The sequence below is a fragment of the Melanerpes formicivorus genome, unplaced genomic scaffold (genome assembly GCF_026170545.1).
Source record: "Melanerpes formicivorus ecotype bairdi unplaced genomic scaffold, bMelFor1.0.p_v2 SCAF_37, whole genome shotgun sequence".
In the NCBI taxonomy this organism is placed as follows: domain Eukaryota; kingdom Metazoa; phylum Chordata; class Aves; order Piciformes; family Picidae; genus Melanerpes; species Melanerpes formicivorus.
Window position 1 is genome coordinate 4082942 of NW_027142389.1, and position 16486 is coordinate 4099427.

Sequence of the window (16486 nt, forward strand, 5' to 3'; positions counted from 1 at the left end):
GGGCTGGTTAGGCAACTGGGAAAGGTTTTTTGGGCAGGGAGTGCTGCGCACTGACAGCCACGGCCCAGAGAAAGGCTTCTCGCTCCTTCCCAAACATGGGCAGCAGGAACCATCTCCAGCCTCTTGTCCTGAGGAGAACATGTGCCCTTTGGAGTAAGACAAAACACCCTGAAGCAGCAGCAGACATCTCTGGTTCTATTTTAAGCACTTCCTGTGGTATTCCAGTGCCTAAGCTTAAAAGTTCAAAAGTCTCCTAAGATCCAATGCCATGAACCGAGGAGACCTGGCAGCTCGGAGCCTGCTCTGCCCAGGGCCTGGTGCCATGGCTCTCTGGAGCATTTCATGCTCTTGTCTGAGTGCTTCTCACCATGGCCAGAGGAGTGTTCTGAGGAGCTGGGATCAAGATGTCACCTCATAATCCTCCAACTTGCCTTTTTTCCCTTAGGCCCTAAACACAGGGTTTCAAAAGTAATGCTCCTCGTGTGTCAGCGCCGGCTCCTGCCTCTCTTTGCAGTTCCCTAGAGGACTACCTCCTCTGACCACAGACAGGCTGAGCAGCAGAGAGACCAAACTGCCGTGCTTGCCTTCCAGATGGTGCCTTTTCTAGCAGAATAAATTCACTTCCAGCTCTGCAGGCTCTTCACAAAGAGGCAGAGAGCCTTGTCTCTCTTTGGAGCCACAGTCCTGGACTTGATTTGGTTTTGTGCTACCTGTAGCTGAATAAACAACCCAGAGGCTGTCCTTGCTCCACAAAGCTGGGAGAATGAGTGAGAAGAGAGTAAAATGGGCAGTGTGGCAGGGGACAGAGAGGTGTTTTGCATGTATCTGTCTAAGAGGGAAACACTATTTCATATCATCATATGAAGTAAGGTCCAGATAGAGTAGGCAGGGGCATGATCTTTATGGTGAAGAAGCTTCTTAATGCCTGAGATAGTCCAGCCCTGTCAGACTTTGAGCTCTTGTTTTATGTGGCAGTTTAATAGTAGATTGGGAAAAAAACAACCCTTTGGTTTCTTTTACCCTTAAGAATTCTGAGCCATCTCAAAGAGCATTCTCACTAAGCAGCAGATTCTGGACAAGTTAAGGACCTGAGACTAGCAAAAACTAACTGGATCTGTAATCTACTGGTGGTGGGAAGTGATTAACTGAAACAACTAGTTTGGAGGAAAAAAATCTCCATGTATTCCCATGTCCTTATGTTGCCTCAAGACACAGACCACTGACAGAGGAGTCTACAAAGACCCTTCCCTTGTTTTAGTCCCACAGAAACAGTTCATGAAGGAGATGCTTGCTTTGTTTCTCCTCAGAGCTGTGTGTCACCATGGAGGAAAACTTCCCCTGACTGCTCTCTCCTGCTGTGCCCCCTGTTTTTAAGGCAGGCAAGGAAATCTCTTACCAGTGGATTCAAGTCTGCTAAGAAATGTTTTTCTATGCAGCCTGTAACATGAATTGTTTCCTCGGGGTGCTACTAACTTGTCCACTTCTATTTATTTTTAGCTGTGATGAAAATTAGCTGAAGCCCAGCAATATTCTTCTGTTTAAGGGTAGAAGAGTGCTCACTAATGGAGTTCAGCAGCTCCTCTGCAGACATGTGAGGAGGATGTACATTGGCTCCTGCAGCCCTGAGCCCACAGCTGCCCTGCTGAAGCTGGGAGCGTTTCTTTCCTCTGTTGGGAGAGCAGGGCTGGTCCCTTTGCACGACACAGATTCAGAGGGACATTTATCCAGTTTCTTTAGAAACAAACCACCCCACCCAAGATCTAGTTTAACCTGGAGTGGTTCCCTATTATGGGTTGTCACACAGCCAGCAGCAATGGCTCCAAAAGAGCTGCTGAAGAGCAAGTCAATGTATGCTTAAAGGCTTGTGAGGCATAGCTGTCTCTTCTTTGGAGACACCAGGCTCTGCCCTCCCAGACCGCACCCTCCCAGGGCAGCACTTCTCCTGCACTAAAGCCTTGCAGGCTCCCTTAGCCCCTGGTGCAGCTCTGTGCCCCGTGGGTGCAGAGCCAGGGATGCAGGCTCCATATTTGGCTCTCGGCTTGGCTGTGCCCTGACCTCAGCGCTGCTCGCTGGGAGCTGCCTCTTTTCCCTTGGCCGTATATGGAGAGGCTGCTCGGGGGAGCTGCTGGCTGACCTGAATTAGAAGCAGTGCAACATCTGGCCGAAGTGCTGCTTTTGCTGCAACTCAGCTAATTAGGTTAAAGCCAGACTTTGGGCCGGTTTTAGAGTGCAGGGAATAATTGGAACTGACCAAATTTCCCATTCAGTCCTGGGTTTTGTTGTTTGCCAGGATGCAGATGGTTATCATTTCCTTGATCGTGATAAAGTCATGCCAAGGAAGAGCAGAGCATAAGCAGAACATCTCTTATCAGCGAGCCAATAATTCATGTGTGACAGTCATTAAAAACACCCTTACTGTAAAAAGCCAGCACAGGTTTTGCCACACAGATCCTGCTTTCCACTTTGGTGATGTGTGAGTTCACAGAGGATGGGCTGCATCAGGGGTGGGACCTCATCCAGCAGCCCCTCAAGATGTCTCCTTGAGACAGCAGGGATGGGGATGGAGGGTTGCAGCTCTTCAGAGACTATACCTATTGCCACTGAAACACAGAGCAGAGCAGAAGATGGGGGTTTGTCCAAAGAGATGTAGAATCATTTAGATTGGAAAAGACCTTTAAGATCATTGTGACCTGGCAGCACTGGGTTAACAGTTGGGCTCTGCTAAACCATGTCCCTCAGCACCACATCTGCACCACATCCCCTCTAGGGATTGGAGTTTCACTGCTTCCCTGGGCAGTCTATTCCAGGCCGTGACTACCATTTCAGTGAAAAAATTTGTTCCTAACATCCAACCTAAACCTCCTCTGGGCAACTTGAGGCCATAACATGAGCCAAAATTGCTTTGGGATCTTACTGTTCATGATGACTCAATGAGGTCTCCATCAGGAAGTCCCTGCAGTGAGGTGCATAGGACAAAAACCCTGGACTCAAGGAAGGGTAGATTCAGCCTGTGCTCCCAGGAGCTTGAAGGAAATATCCCTGCAGCAAACTTCACTGCACCTGAAGAAACAACATTCCCCTGAGTTAGTTGTAAGGCCTGGCCAGCAGAGACTCTGCTCACACCTCTGGTTTTGGTTGGAGACTCTAAAAGTTCACAACTTAGATGTGTATAGGGAGAGTGCCTTTAGACTTGAGCCTTTTCAGTTACACAGGAGCCAAATCAAGTCTCAGATAGGACTCTTTAGAAGATATTTCTTCAGAATTTCCTTACCCCTTCCCTCTCCAGCCTGCCTTGCACCCCTGGCATTGCCACAGCAGGGAAAAGGGTTTGACTGATTGTCTCTTTGTTTGCTTTCTCTCCTTCTCTCCCTCTTTTGTGACAGATTAAAAAGCAGCAACAAGACGTGCTAGGCTTCTTGGAAGCCAACAAAATTGAGTTTGAGGAAAAGGATATCGCTGCCAACGAGGAGAATCGGAAATGGATGCGGGAGAACGTCCCTGAGGACAGCCGGCCGGCGAGCGGCAACCCCCTGCCGCCCCGGCTCTTCAACGACAGCCGCTACCTGGGGGTAAGGCACAGCGCCAGCGCTCGCCCCACTCCTCCCACTCTGCTGCTCTGAGCAGCCAGGAAGGCCTTGGCCAGCTGTCTGCAAAGTGACAAGTGCCTGGGAAGTCTTAGAAGCCTACCCACCTACTGAGCTGTTCATAGTGATTGATGCTTGAGCATTCCACTTCCACTGGAGAGGAGAGGCTAAAATCTGGGCCTCCTGTTTCTCAGATCAGTGAGCCTACCATGACCATGCAGTGTGTATGCTTTTTTTGTCCCCTGAGCTTTTCTACTCTCCTGGCTCTCAAAGTCTCCAGGGTATTTTAATTCTCATGTTCACCAGGAGCTCACACTTCACAGAACCTGGCACTGTGGCACCAACCTTATGTTACAAAAGGGAAAGCTTTTTCCCTGTGAGGATGGCAGAACACTGGGACAGGCTGCCCAGAGAGGTTATGGAGTCTCCTTCTCTGGGGACATTCAAAACCTGCCTGGATGTGTTCCTGTGTGACCTGCCCTAGGTAATTCTTCCCTGGCAGGGGGATGATCTTTGGAGGTCCCTTCCAACCCCTACCCTTCTGTGATTCTGTAGCAAGTTGAGAGGGCTGCTCTCTAGATGGAGTATGCTGCTAGATGTGGATCCCAGGCTGCTCTGTAGCTTGCTTCTCTTCCACAGTAAGTGCTTGTGTGGTGTCCTCCATAAAGCAGCTTTCTGATCCTTCTGGGGGCCAGGCTTTGTGTCCTGCTTGCAAAATGAAGGCTGTTGCGGTCCACTTACCCCAGTGCCTTGAACAGATTAGAACTTCAGCTGCAAATACAATTCCTACTCATTATTATTTTAATGCTTGATCAAAAGTAACTTGCCTGGGAGCATTTCTGCTCAGCAGGCCATGCTTGGGTGATTATTAGATTAACTGTTCATTTTATTTTTAAAACTGAGTGTCTTCTGCAGAGGGCTCACACTGTGAGCTCCTCTGGTGCTCTGTGGTGGGTTCTAAGTTGGTTTGCAGTTTGGCTCTCACCTGCAAAGTCTGTGAGGCAGAACCTGCCAGTTCTGGACCTTGGGGAGGCCATCCTGTGGTTACTGAAAGAAATCACTCTTGATGTACCAGGAATTTTTCTTGCTTGAGCATGAAATAGTATCCACAATGAGCTAAGGTACCACTTGGCTCTCAACATTTCACTGGCTGTGATTGTGGCATGGAAAAAGCTTGACCTGGAACAGCAAGTATAATGATTGATAGCTGTCTGCAGCTGGAAGCTGAGAGGGGGTGGTCACAAAGAGTTGGTCAGTTAACTCTCTTCAAAACCAACCACACAAGAAGAGGCAAGTAGTTCTTCTGTACCAGCAGGAAATACATTTGCAGCTGTATCACCTTTGTCTCTTGGTGTATGGAGCTTTTGGGACAAGGAGGTTGGACGTGAACATGAGGAAAAACTTCTTTGCTATGGAGGTGCTGCAGCCCTGGAGCAGGCTGCCTGGAGAGATTATGGGGTGCCCTTCTCTGGAGCAATTCCAAACACACCTGGACACTGCAGTCCTGGGCAAGCTGCTGTGGGTGCCCTGCTTCAGCAGGGGGGTTGGAAGGGATGATCTCCAGAGGTGCCCTCCAACTCCTACCATGCTGGCGTTCTGTAGTTCTGAAGCTGGGTCAGTTTGTCTAGACAAATTCAGGTTACTACAGTTCAGCTTTCAGGGAGGTGAAAGTTAACTCTGTGCCCACACTTGAACCCCTTTATGTCTTTATCTGATCTCCCTGAAGCATGAACTTCCCTGTTTGTTTCATCTGATGCAGCATAACTGCAGAGGAGTGAGCTAACTGACTTTTATTGGCCTGTGCACAGCAGGAAGGCTGTTAGCTGTAGATGCTGGGCAAGCTGGCATGAACCCTGCTCCTTAGTCACAGGCATTCCTTTCCTGGTAGATGCTCCCAAGCAGGCTGCTGGACTATGCACCAGCAAGATAAACACCCCTTTGTTATCAAGCAGCCCCAGCACAGTCAACAGAAGGGCTTCAGGGAGGATTTAACATAATCATGCACATTTTTATCTAACCAGCGCCTCAGTGCTGCATGGGCAGATCGAGCAATAATTTGCCTGATCTCTGGGCAGCTTGAATCCTCTGCTCCCTGTACTCTCTTCTGGCTGCAGCAGCCTCTCTTGAGCGCTGCCCCTGCTCTGAACACGCTGCTGTTTTCAAACAGCACTTGCTCTTTCTTCAGCTTTTGCCTACCAGGCAGCCAGGCATGCAGAGCAGCCTGCCCTTAATGGCAGCTTTCTCCCTGCCTTCAGCCCCAGACTGAGCCTGCTCTCAGCTGCTGCCTTGCCTTGGGTTTCTCAGCCAGGGCTCCTGCATCAAAATCTTCCCCAGCAGAGCCGGAGGAAGCTGGTCCTGTTGCTTCAGTTCAGCAGGGAGAGGAGGAATGTGGTAGCACAGCTGGGTGCCGAGCTTGGAAATGGGAGTGGGGGGAAGCGTGTGGCAGCTCCAACAGCAGTGGGCTTGCACAATCCTCCGGGGTTTGGTTGGTTGGTGTTTGGCAGCTGCTGATGCTGAGCCACTCTCTGGGGTTTTGCTTGCTCTTTCTGAGCTGAGCTGTGGTGTTTGTGCTCCAGCAGCACTGCCTGCTGCCCCAAGTACAAAAACAAGGCAGAGAAGGAGGCACTGGGGTTTTGTTTATTGTTTAATTGTCTTTACCTTGATTTTCCTGGGAGGTGCTTGTGTGCATATTTCGAGCAGCTTTAGTGCACTGTGAGTACAATGAACCTGCTTTATTTCCTTTGCAGAGAGCAATCATTGACAGGAAACAGGATGGGAAAGGATGTGTTTTGCAGGTTTAACCTGGACTTTCAACAGGTTTAAGAGTTCATGCCCGTAGCTGCACAGTTCCCATGCTAATGAGTAATTAGCAATGACATCTGGAGACACTGGTGGTGTTTCTGACAGCAAGGTGTGGGCTCAGCTTGCCCCTTTTAGCAGGGAAGTCCCTGCCAGCCCAGCAACAGCAACTGCCTTGCTCTGAGGGCTGTCCCTCTGGGAAAGGTGGAAGCAGCTCACAGCAGCATCTTGTTGTGACGGCGAGATTCCTACCTTGTCGCTTCTCAGACGGTGTGGTGTCAGTGCTGATATCTGAGGCGACACTGCATTGTGCTCTTGGCCAGAGGCAGCCATTTGCTGGCTGTGGATGGGTGACACACCAAATTGAGCTGGGATTGCTTCTGACCTTTCATGCTTCTGTCTTTTGTTCCCCCGGGCTGCGGCGGCGAAGGACTACGAGGCGTTCTTTGAGGCACGAGAGAACAACGCCGTGTATGCCTTCCTAGGCTTGACTGCACCACCTGGTTCCAAGGTAGGTGTGCGTGTTTCTCTCCACAACCTCTGCTTTACACCTGGTTCTGCCACAGCAGGGTAGTAGAATCATGGAGTCGTTCAGGTTGGGAAAGATCTTCAAGATCCTCAAGGCCAACCATTAACCTGGCAGTGCCAGGGCACCACCAAACCACGGCCCTGAGCTCTGTGTCTGCATCCCTGAGCTCCATATCTCCATGTGTTTTGAGAGCTTCTAGGGATGGTGATTCCACCACTTTCCTGGGCAGCCTGTGCCAGGGCTTGAACCATTATTTCAGTGAAGAAGTTTTTCCTGATGATCCAACCTAAACCTCCCCACGGTGCAACTTGAGGCCATTTCCTCTCATCCTGTCACTTGCTGTTTGAGTGAAGAGACCAACCACCAGCTGGCTCCAAGCTTCCTCAGGGAGCTGTAGGGAGGAAGAAGGTCTCCCTTCAGCCTCCTTTTCTCCAGACTAAACATACTCAGTTCCCTCAGCCACTTCTCATAGGGCTTGTGCTCTAGGCCCTTCACCTTGCCCTTCTCTGGACATGCTCCAGCACCTCAATGTCCTTCTTGAGTGAGGCCCCAAAACTGAGCCCAGTATTTTAGGTATAGCCTCACCAGTGCCAGGTACAGGGGGACAATCACTGCCCTGCTCCTGCTGGCCACACTATTGCTGATCCAAGCCAGGGTGCTGGTGGCCTTCTTGGCACCCTGGGCACATGCTGGCTCATATTCAGCTACTGTCAGCCAACACCCCCAGGTCCTGTCGAGCAGTTTCCAGCCACTCTTCTCCAAGTCTGGAGCATTGTAGGGGGTTGTTGTGACCCAGGTGCAGAACCTGGCACTTGGCCTTGTTGAACCTCATCCCACTGGCCTTGGCTCATCAATCCAGCTTGTCTGGGTCCCTGTGTAGAGCAAGATATAGAGGATATTTTATGTGGGCTGTGGTTGCCTCAATCAATCCACCTGCTGGTCTGATATTCAGCCTCCAGAGACTGACTTTCAGGCTTTGTCATCACAGCAATGCTGCTGTTATGTGCTGGTTTGTTGGGATGATGCTGTGTTCGCTGGAGGCTCCTTCCTCCACCTCGCTCTGCCAGGAGAACTCCATGTTTACTGCAGGTGCTCCTGTGATATTCTCACTGGCTGGCCACCTTGCTCTTTATGAAGTTAATGGGAAAGCTTCTGTTGCTTTGGAAAGAAGAGTGGGGTCAAGTTCTTCACTGGTAATCCTGGTCTGTAACCATTATTAGACTGGATTTTTCTCTCTCTTGTACACTGGGACCAAGTGAAAGAGTATCTAGTTAATATGTTAATATTTGCACTGAAGAATGCTCAAGAAATTGTCACAAAATCAAAGATTTTTTTCACTTCAGTGGAAGAAACCTTAATTTCTGTGACCTTTTGATGAGGTTTTTGCACTGGAAAATACCTCAGAACCAGAGTCACTGTGCTTGAAATGATGTGGCCTTGCTTCAGAGTTATTTTTTCCTCCAGCTCATTATCTGAAGCTTTGTTTTCCTTTGCCAATTACAAACTGGGTTGCAGATGCAATGGACTGGAATTCTGCTCTTGACACTGATGGGCTAGGACAAGCCTGCTTTATACATTTCACTTGACAGCAGCAGGATCCTCCACGTCACTTCCAGCTCCCTTGCTCCACGCTGGCTCCTTTCAGCTTGATTCACATAAGAGCTGCAGTGTGCACATCACTAAGAGACCTCATGTTAAAGGTGGATGGTGATCCACCAGTAGTAAGTGCTGCAGGTTGTGGGTCAGGTTGAAGCAGTTTTGGGAGCCAGACTCATTTCTGCACTCACTGAATGGTGTTGTGAGGAAGAAGAGAGTTGCGGAGAGCAAACCCTGTGGTGTGTGCCCCAGCATCGGGAGGCCAGCTGCACACACAGCAGAGAGAGCCATAAACCTACTGAAGCTTCTTAGGACAGCACAGCACAAGAGTGTGCAGGACAGAGCCAAGGAGTGAAGAAGCAGCCCTGAGACCATGGGATGCAGGAAAACCTCTCCTGGCTGGGATCTGGGAAGCACAGTGGTGCTGGAAAGCAGTTGCTGCCATAATGAATCAGGTCATCTGCTTCTAGCTTTTTTACTTAACCTGCCAGGTTGCAGCAGCAGTCTGCAGGGCTCTGAGTTGCTCTGATTCTGTCCTAAGGGATGCTCTGATTCTGTCCTCAACTAAGGAAAAGGTGTTTTACAAAGGAGGAATGTAATGTGCTGGATTTTCATACTGCTGCAGCTCTGGGAAGTGCCTTGGAGCCGATGAAGATAACCTTTATGTACGTGACCTTGTACCCACTGCATCCTGCTCTTGGTCTGACTTTTGCTACCCAGCCCACAATTACTTGATGTCAAATCAAGCTGATTGCTGCTGCTAATGACATTGCAACTGCCTGCGTGGCTGCAGGAAATGGAAGGAGTCTGGGATCGCCCTGTGTGTGATTGTGAGAGGACCTTGACAGTAAACCTCCATTAAATGACATCACGAGAGACTTGGGAAGTTGTTTGTGTCTGAACACACAGGTCCAATGCTTGAGGCAGAAGGGCTCTGAAGTGAGCATGGGGAATACAAGCAACTGTTCCCTGAGCCCTGGTGCTTTGGGCACTGGAGTACAGTTGTACCTAGAAACCTTGGGTTGGCAGTCTTGAATATCTCTACTTCAAGCAAAATGGGTGAGTTTTAAAGGGGGAGGATTTGATGAGCTAAAGGCTCTGATTAATTATTCAAATGCTGAGAGAGCATGGTTGGTGATTTCTTCATAAGGAGAAGTGTGGAAGAAGGATAGCATCAAATCTGACCAGCTGAGCCTTTCCTGGGTAACTTACAGGCCCACACCAAGGAAATGGAGTTTGGCCATCAAGTTAAATAGGATAGAATGTTCTCTGAGTTAGTTGTAGCCATTGTCTGGAGGATGAGGGAAATTCCAGGAGTCCTCTCCAGCCTGCCACTGCCTGTCTTGAAGAGAAGTACATCATCGTGCATTTCCTGGGGGAACAAAAGAGCCAGGTGTCACTTCTGCAGTGTCCAAGGAACAGCTGGGAAGCCAAAAGGACCATCCTCTCTTTCTGCCACTCCAAGAACCACTTGTATTCTAGAGACTATCCATCATCGTGCTGCTTTCCAGGCTGTGTAGCTCTTTTGACTCTTTCCTTCATTCTCCACCTGCCTTTTGTGCCATGGCTGACTGGGATGCCCTGACAGGAGCAGTGTGACCAGGTGCTGACATCCCAGCGCCGAGCGGCCGAGGAGCTGCTGGCCCTGGCCAGGGACCCCAGCGAGGCTCTTCCCACGGCCCCGACTCAAACGGAGCTTGGGCAGAGAGCCAGGAAAACCAAGTGATCCACCACAGCTGAGAGAAGGGAGCTCTGTCTGGTACTTCCTGCCCTGCAGCCTGGGGTCACCACCACCAGGTTCATTCTTTTCCAAGTCTTACAGACTTCTTGGAAGTTCCCTTCTTAGCCCTTCCTCCTCTCGTTCTGTGTTTGTTTGGCATCCTGGCTCCTGTTAACAATGGTTCTGTTGAGTCTGTTATCCTTAGTATTGCTGTGCAGACACAAAAGCAAACATCTCTGTTAGATAAAGTTGTGTTTAGCAGATGTCAAACCTTTTTCTTTAAAATAAACCCATGCAGCCCACCCTGAAGTGCTGCAAGTGTGAGCACTGTGACTCTGCTCAGGTTCTTGGGGGCCGTGGTGCTTCTCACAGGCAATTAACCTTCAGCCAAGAGCACATTAGCAGGAACCTCCTTCAGGAAAAAGCCTCCTTTTGCATTTCTCCTGTTGTCATTCTGTGACCACCTTACAGAGGCTGAAAGAAGAGTGAGAACTGCAAGCTGTTGGATTTGAATATTCCTTCTGCAACAAGCTGAGAATGTTTAGAGGTTAATTGCTGTGGCTGCTAAACTGCTTTAACTGTTCCTTCATCCCAGCAGCTTCAAAGGAGTGTCTTCATGTAGTGGAGGGTCCCACAAAGAGGGAGTTGGGAACCTTGGGTGTGGAAGATGGGTGGTTGACAGGAGCAGGTCCCCACTGGCTGGCTTCTCTCAGCAGCACCATGAGGATCTGGGATTACTCAGCAGTGCCAATGCCAGGACAAACCTGCTGCCAGGACAGACCTGCTGCCAGCCCCAGGACAGAGCTCACACAGGGCTTATGTGCTGGAGTAGCTCCAAGCTGTGATAAAGGACTCACATGCTGCCCCAGTCACCCTTTTGAAAGGCAAAAGCTAAGTGCTGGCCTTTGGTCATTCAGTGGAGTTTAGTTCAGAAAGTCACCTACTGCTGCAGTTGTCATTTGCTACCACGGGTGTTGTCACCTTCCATGTCCTGGTTTGAGACCAGACAGATCCTCTCTTGCCCCTGAGAGAGGCAAAAGAATGGCACTCACACAAATGGATTGCAAAAGTGATGGAAAGTTTAAATGGGGAAGCAGCAAGTGTGTTACAGAAGCTACAAACATAGTGACAAAGGAATCCCAAAGCACAGAGTCCCCTATAGCACACCCAAAAGCCTCCCAACACTTCCCTTTTCCCCACCTGAGGTTATACCCAAACCTCCAGGGCACTTTCTTCCTCACTCCCCCACTGCTAGGCTGGTCTCAGGCTGGCCAGATCTGAGACTGCTTCCCCCCCTTCTCCTCCTGGCATTAGGCCCAGACAGGCTTAAGAGGCCTTGAGATACTCCCCCAGCATTACCCCATAGGGAGCATCTCCCACGGGAGCAGAGAGGGAGGAAAGAGGCAGAGAATGACTTTGCAGATGGATTTATAGGGTGCAGGATATTCTGGGTATGAACTAGGCAGCTTCCTGTGTCAGGGGCAGGAGGCAGCCAGCCCAAGCTGCCCCATTCCATGAAACACTGACCTGTGCCTCTCTTCTCTTGCAGGAGGCCGAAGCGCTGGCGAAGCAGCAAGCGTGAATCCCGACTGCCTTAACTGTTCTGTAAAGGGAATCTCCACAGCTTTTTTTATAAGATAGTACAATTGTCTCTGCTTCAAGAAATATAGATGTGATTTCTAACGTTTGATTGGTGCTTGCAGCATTCACCCTGCCACACAGATTGGAACTCGAGATGCAAATGTGACCGTACAGGTAGAGAGCACGGAGTGTATTGTTACAGAGGTGGAAGCAATTAGACACAAACGATTTCCAGGTAGTTGCAACTGTCTTGGCAATTTGTCCCATTTTGGGTAGACTTGGCCCAAGAAACTGGTTTAGTGCTAATAGCACAGCTGGGCTTGCACCTTGAGATCCAGCTCTTTCAACCAGAGAAAACAAGCAACAGCGTCTAAAGCCTAAACACTTAGTGCCTGAGCTGCCTCAAAGCCGTTCCTGAATTCCACAGTAATCCGTGTCTTTCCTGGCTTCAGGTGAAGGGGTGGGTGGGGTGGTGTAGTGTAGCTGTTGTAGTCACTGCTGGAAGTTGTGTTTGTTCTCCTGTAGAATGGTTATTTAAGATTTGTCTCGTAACAGGCTGTACAGATGACACAAACCCAATGGTGCCCCGTGTTTCTCACCCAAGCGATCCATCCGGCTTCTTTCCACACAGAAAAAGGGATCTGGGCAGCAGAGAGCCTTTCCCTTGGCAAAGTTCATCACCCAGCTGCCTCAGCACCACTCTGGTGGTGCTGGCACACTGGCAGCCTGTGTGCCAGACTCAGTGCACCCCTGTGGTGCAGGTGCCGCCTCCCAGGCGATGTTGCAAACGAGCCAAAGGGGCGGGAGTGGCATTTCCTTACCTGTGGAAGGGTACAAGCCTGTCCTGTAGTCCTCTACAGAACTCCCTGTTCACACTGCTTAGAGCATTAGGCATCTTCCTGCATGTTCACACAGCCCTTAGAGTCACAGAGTATTTTTTCAAGCAAAGAGAGAAAGGTTGGGACAGCAAGAGCTTATGGTCATTCAGCAAGAGTCTGTGGGGTGGGGTGCTTTAGGGTTTTTTAAGGTTTAAAAACTTCTTTCCATTGTTCTTGCCATGCCATGAAGCTCTTACAGGAACTGAGAATCCTTTCAAGTGAACTTACCACGTGCAATATGAACCTCTCTGTTCTCCCAGTGCTCAGAGAACCACAGAATGCTTTAGGTTGGCAGGGACCCTTCAAAGGTCATCTAGTCCAACCCCCTTGCAGTCAGCAGGGACATCTTCAACTACAGCAGGCTGCTCAGAGCCTTATCCAACCTGACCTGAAATGTTTCCAGGTATGGGGAACCTACCACCTCTCTGGGCAACCTGGGCCAGTGTCTCACCACCCTCAGTGTAAAAATATTCTTGTATCCAGTCCAAATCTCCCTCTTTTAGCTAAAACTGTCACCCCTTGTCCTGTTACAACAGGCCCCGCTAAAGAGTCTGTTGCCCTTCTTTCTTACAGGCCCCTTTAAGAACTAAAAGGCCACAGGAAGGTCTCCTTGTAGCCTTTTCTTCTGCAGGCTGAACAACCCCAACTTGCTCAGCCTGGCCTCAGCAGAGGGGTTCCAACCCTCAGATGATTGCTGTGGCCTCCTCTGGTCCCACTCCAAGAGCTCCATGTCTCTGCTGTGCTGAGGACTCCAGAGCTGGACCTAGCACTGCAGATGGAGTCTCAGCAGAGGAGAGCAGAGGTGCAGAATCCCTTCCCTTGTCCTGCTGCCCATGCTGCTGGGGATGCAGCCCATGGAGAGGGTTGGCTTCTGGGCTGGGAGTGCACATTGCTGGCTCATGTCCAGCTTTTCACTCACCAGCACCCCCAAGTCCTTCTCCACAGGGCTGCTCTCCAGCCCTTCATTCTCTGTGCCGAGTTGGTACCAGAAACTGCCCTCACCCAGGTGTAGGACCTTGCACTTAGCCTTGTTGAACCTTATGAGGTTCACACAGACCCACTGCTCAAGTTTGTCCAGGACCCTTTGGCTGGCATTCCATCCCTCAGGTGTGTCACCTGCACCACTCAGCTTAGTGTCACCTGCAGATTCGCTGTGGGTGCACTCTGCATCAGGGATGAAGGTTGCATGTTACTGAAGAAGAGGAGGTAGTCTCTATTTCTTGGCCATATTCTGCCAAAGCACAGATAATTCCAAGTGCCCTGAAGGATAAGAGTCATGTTTTTTAAGTGTGGGGGTAATTTAAAGTGCATTTGGTACCACATAATGTCCCTGTTCCCCAATAGTATCACAAGACAGAAAGCTCATCAGTCCTTGATGGAGTTAGAGGATCTTTCTTGTAGCTCTCCACACTCATTCTGATTCTTGTTGCTTTATGAAGACAGAAGCAGGTGGCACAGAGCAGTGAAGGGCTGCAGCATGTCATCACCATAGCTCTGATTCTGGACAGGTCATGATGGAACCTCCACAGATGTCTGAGTGAGCAGGAGCTCATGAGGAGCCAAGTTAGCTAAAATTACATTGAATTGATGTTTGATCTTTCCTGATTTGGGAGCCTGGGAGGCAGGTTGAAGCTTGTGCTTACAGAAGCAAGCTTGGTATCAAAAGGCAGAGGGCTTGGTTAATGTTGCCTTACCTTCAGGATTGATACCCATAGCTGGGCTCTCCTCATTAACAGGCTTTATCAATAATTACTGAAAATCTGTGCCATTTTATCTTGAGCATCTTGTAGGGATGTGTGGTGGGTTGAACCACCACAGGATGGAAGTTAGATTACGTTTTAAATCTCCTGTCTGAGTTTTGTTCACTATGATTTCATCCTTCTGAACCCAGGTGATTTCTTTCTTTCTTCACATTAGCATCCTCTTCCTCTGTGTCTAAACTAGTTTTGGTCAAGTCTGTAAGAATGCTGTGGGAAGCCTTGTGAAGAAAGTGAGGTTTGACACTCAGGTCACCACGCTCAGGCCAGTTTGCTGCGTTTCCTGTGTGAGGAAAGCAAGATGTCAGTTGGGTGACTTACTGTCATTAGCAGGGAGGAGCTCTCATTGAAAGTCCCTGCCAAATTCTGGCACTTCAGCGACCCAAAACCTTCTGAAACAAGGTCAATCTGTGGCTGTTGAGAAAATTGCCAAGTTTAAGAAAGCAAAGTCACTTCCCTCCTCTGGTTCCCCCCTCCCCACCCTTGCCATATGGCAGCGTTCAGACCGTATCAGCATTCCTCCGAAAGCTCGGTTGAGGCAGACTGAATCGCTTCTTTGTCTGGGGAACAAGGCACCAACACAGCCTGGAAAGTACCAAACCTCTCTCTGTGTTGTGGGACTGGTGTCAAACCTGCCTTCATGTCGATGGGCATGGATTTAGAGTGCTGGGAATCTGTTGCCTAGGTGCTGGTTTTCTGTTTCGATACCTGTGCCAGGTTAGTGATGGGCACAAGGACTCAATTTGTTCTTTTGCTGTTATTTTTCTTTCCCTCTGTAGAAGGCAGGCATTGAGGATTTAACCTGTATATTAACCATTCCTGTATCATTCCAATAAAATTGTTTTAGAGTGCTTTCTCACATCATTGCCTGCATGTTTTCTTGATGGGTTGAAGCTGTCGTGTACGCTGGACTTGTCCTGTAAGTTGGAAGGAGTTTTCAGATGAAAATGTTCCCTCATGGAATAATTGGAATCATTTGTGCTGGAGAAGACCTTTAAGGGCCATCAAGTCCATTGCCAGTACCACAGCTACACATGGCCTTGAAACCCCTCTAGGAGGGACTCCCACCACTGCCCTGGGAAGCCTGTTCCAGGGCTTAAGCACTCTTCCAGTGGAGAAGATGTTCCAAATATCCAGCCTAAAGCTCTCCTGGCACAAGTTGAGCTTTTTTATCTCATCCTTTTATTTCCTACTAGAGAAAAGAGACCAACAACCCCCACCTGGCTCCAGCCTCCTTTCAGGGAGTTGTAGAGGGCCAAGGAGATCTCTAGGCTGAGCTCCTCCTTGTGCTCCTCACAAGACCTATTTCTGGACCATTCCCCAGCTTTGTTATCCTTCTCTGGACACACTCCAGCACCTCAATGTCCTTGGGGTGAGTGCCTCAAAACTGAACCCAGCATTTGAGGTGTGTCTGTTGGGTTGGATCTCTCACCTGTTGTAATGACTGAGGGTCACCTACCAAAAAGAGGGTTTGGAGATCTGGGAGCCTAGGAGAGCATTGATGCACTTCACAACTAAACTGCTTTCCCCTCCTCCCAAGGGAGTTACAACTCAGAAGTGGATGGGGCAGAGCAGCTTCACTCCACATCTGCAGAGCTTGCTAGCTGTGGGGGTTTTGTTGCACTGTGTAATCAATGAGCTTTGTGCTTCTGCCAGCAGGGGAATGATGTTATTTAATGTTTGTGTGGCCAGAGGGCAGTGCAGGATAAACTTCTGAACTGAAACTGGTCACTTTCACCTTCTCCTTTAGCCCAGTAGATCCAGTAGGCACAGTCCTACCTTAATTTGCTGAAGTGTTGCACCACCCAGAAGAGCTTCTGTAGAGCTATAGAAGATGCATTCTCAGTCCTGACATTGTACCAGAATTTGCCCATGTCCCAGACTTCAATTCAGATCCTCTGAAGGAAAACAGGCACTCAATTCTTTAGAGGGTTTGGCAGCTTGTCATTTATAGGATCAGCTCTTTCTGTCTGAACAACTACAGCACAACCAAGAGCCATCAGTCACACTGAATGGTGTTTTCTGCTTGTCCCACACTCATT

General features: G+C 49.5%; 1 protein-coding gene across 1 annotated transcript in view; it reads left to right on the forward strand.

Annotated features, from left to right (window-relative positions):
- SH3BGRL (SH3 domain binding glutamate rich protein like) overlaps positions 1-15305 on the forward strand; it is a 37979-nt gene extending 22674 nt beyond the window's left edge. The window contains exons 2-4 of the mRNA XM_068157648.1: positions 3384-3569; positions 6814-6894; positions 11778-15305. Coding sequence (XP_068013749.1) covers positions 3384-3569; positions 6814-6894; positions 11778-11810 — 300 coding nt within the window. The 3' untranslated portion in view covers positions 11811-15305. The remainder of the gene's footprint in view (positions 1-3383; positions 3570-6813; positions 6895-11777) is intronic.
- The last annotated feature ends 1181 nt before the right edge of the window (positions 15306-16486 follow it).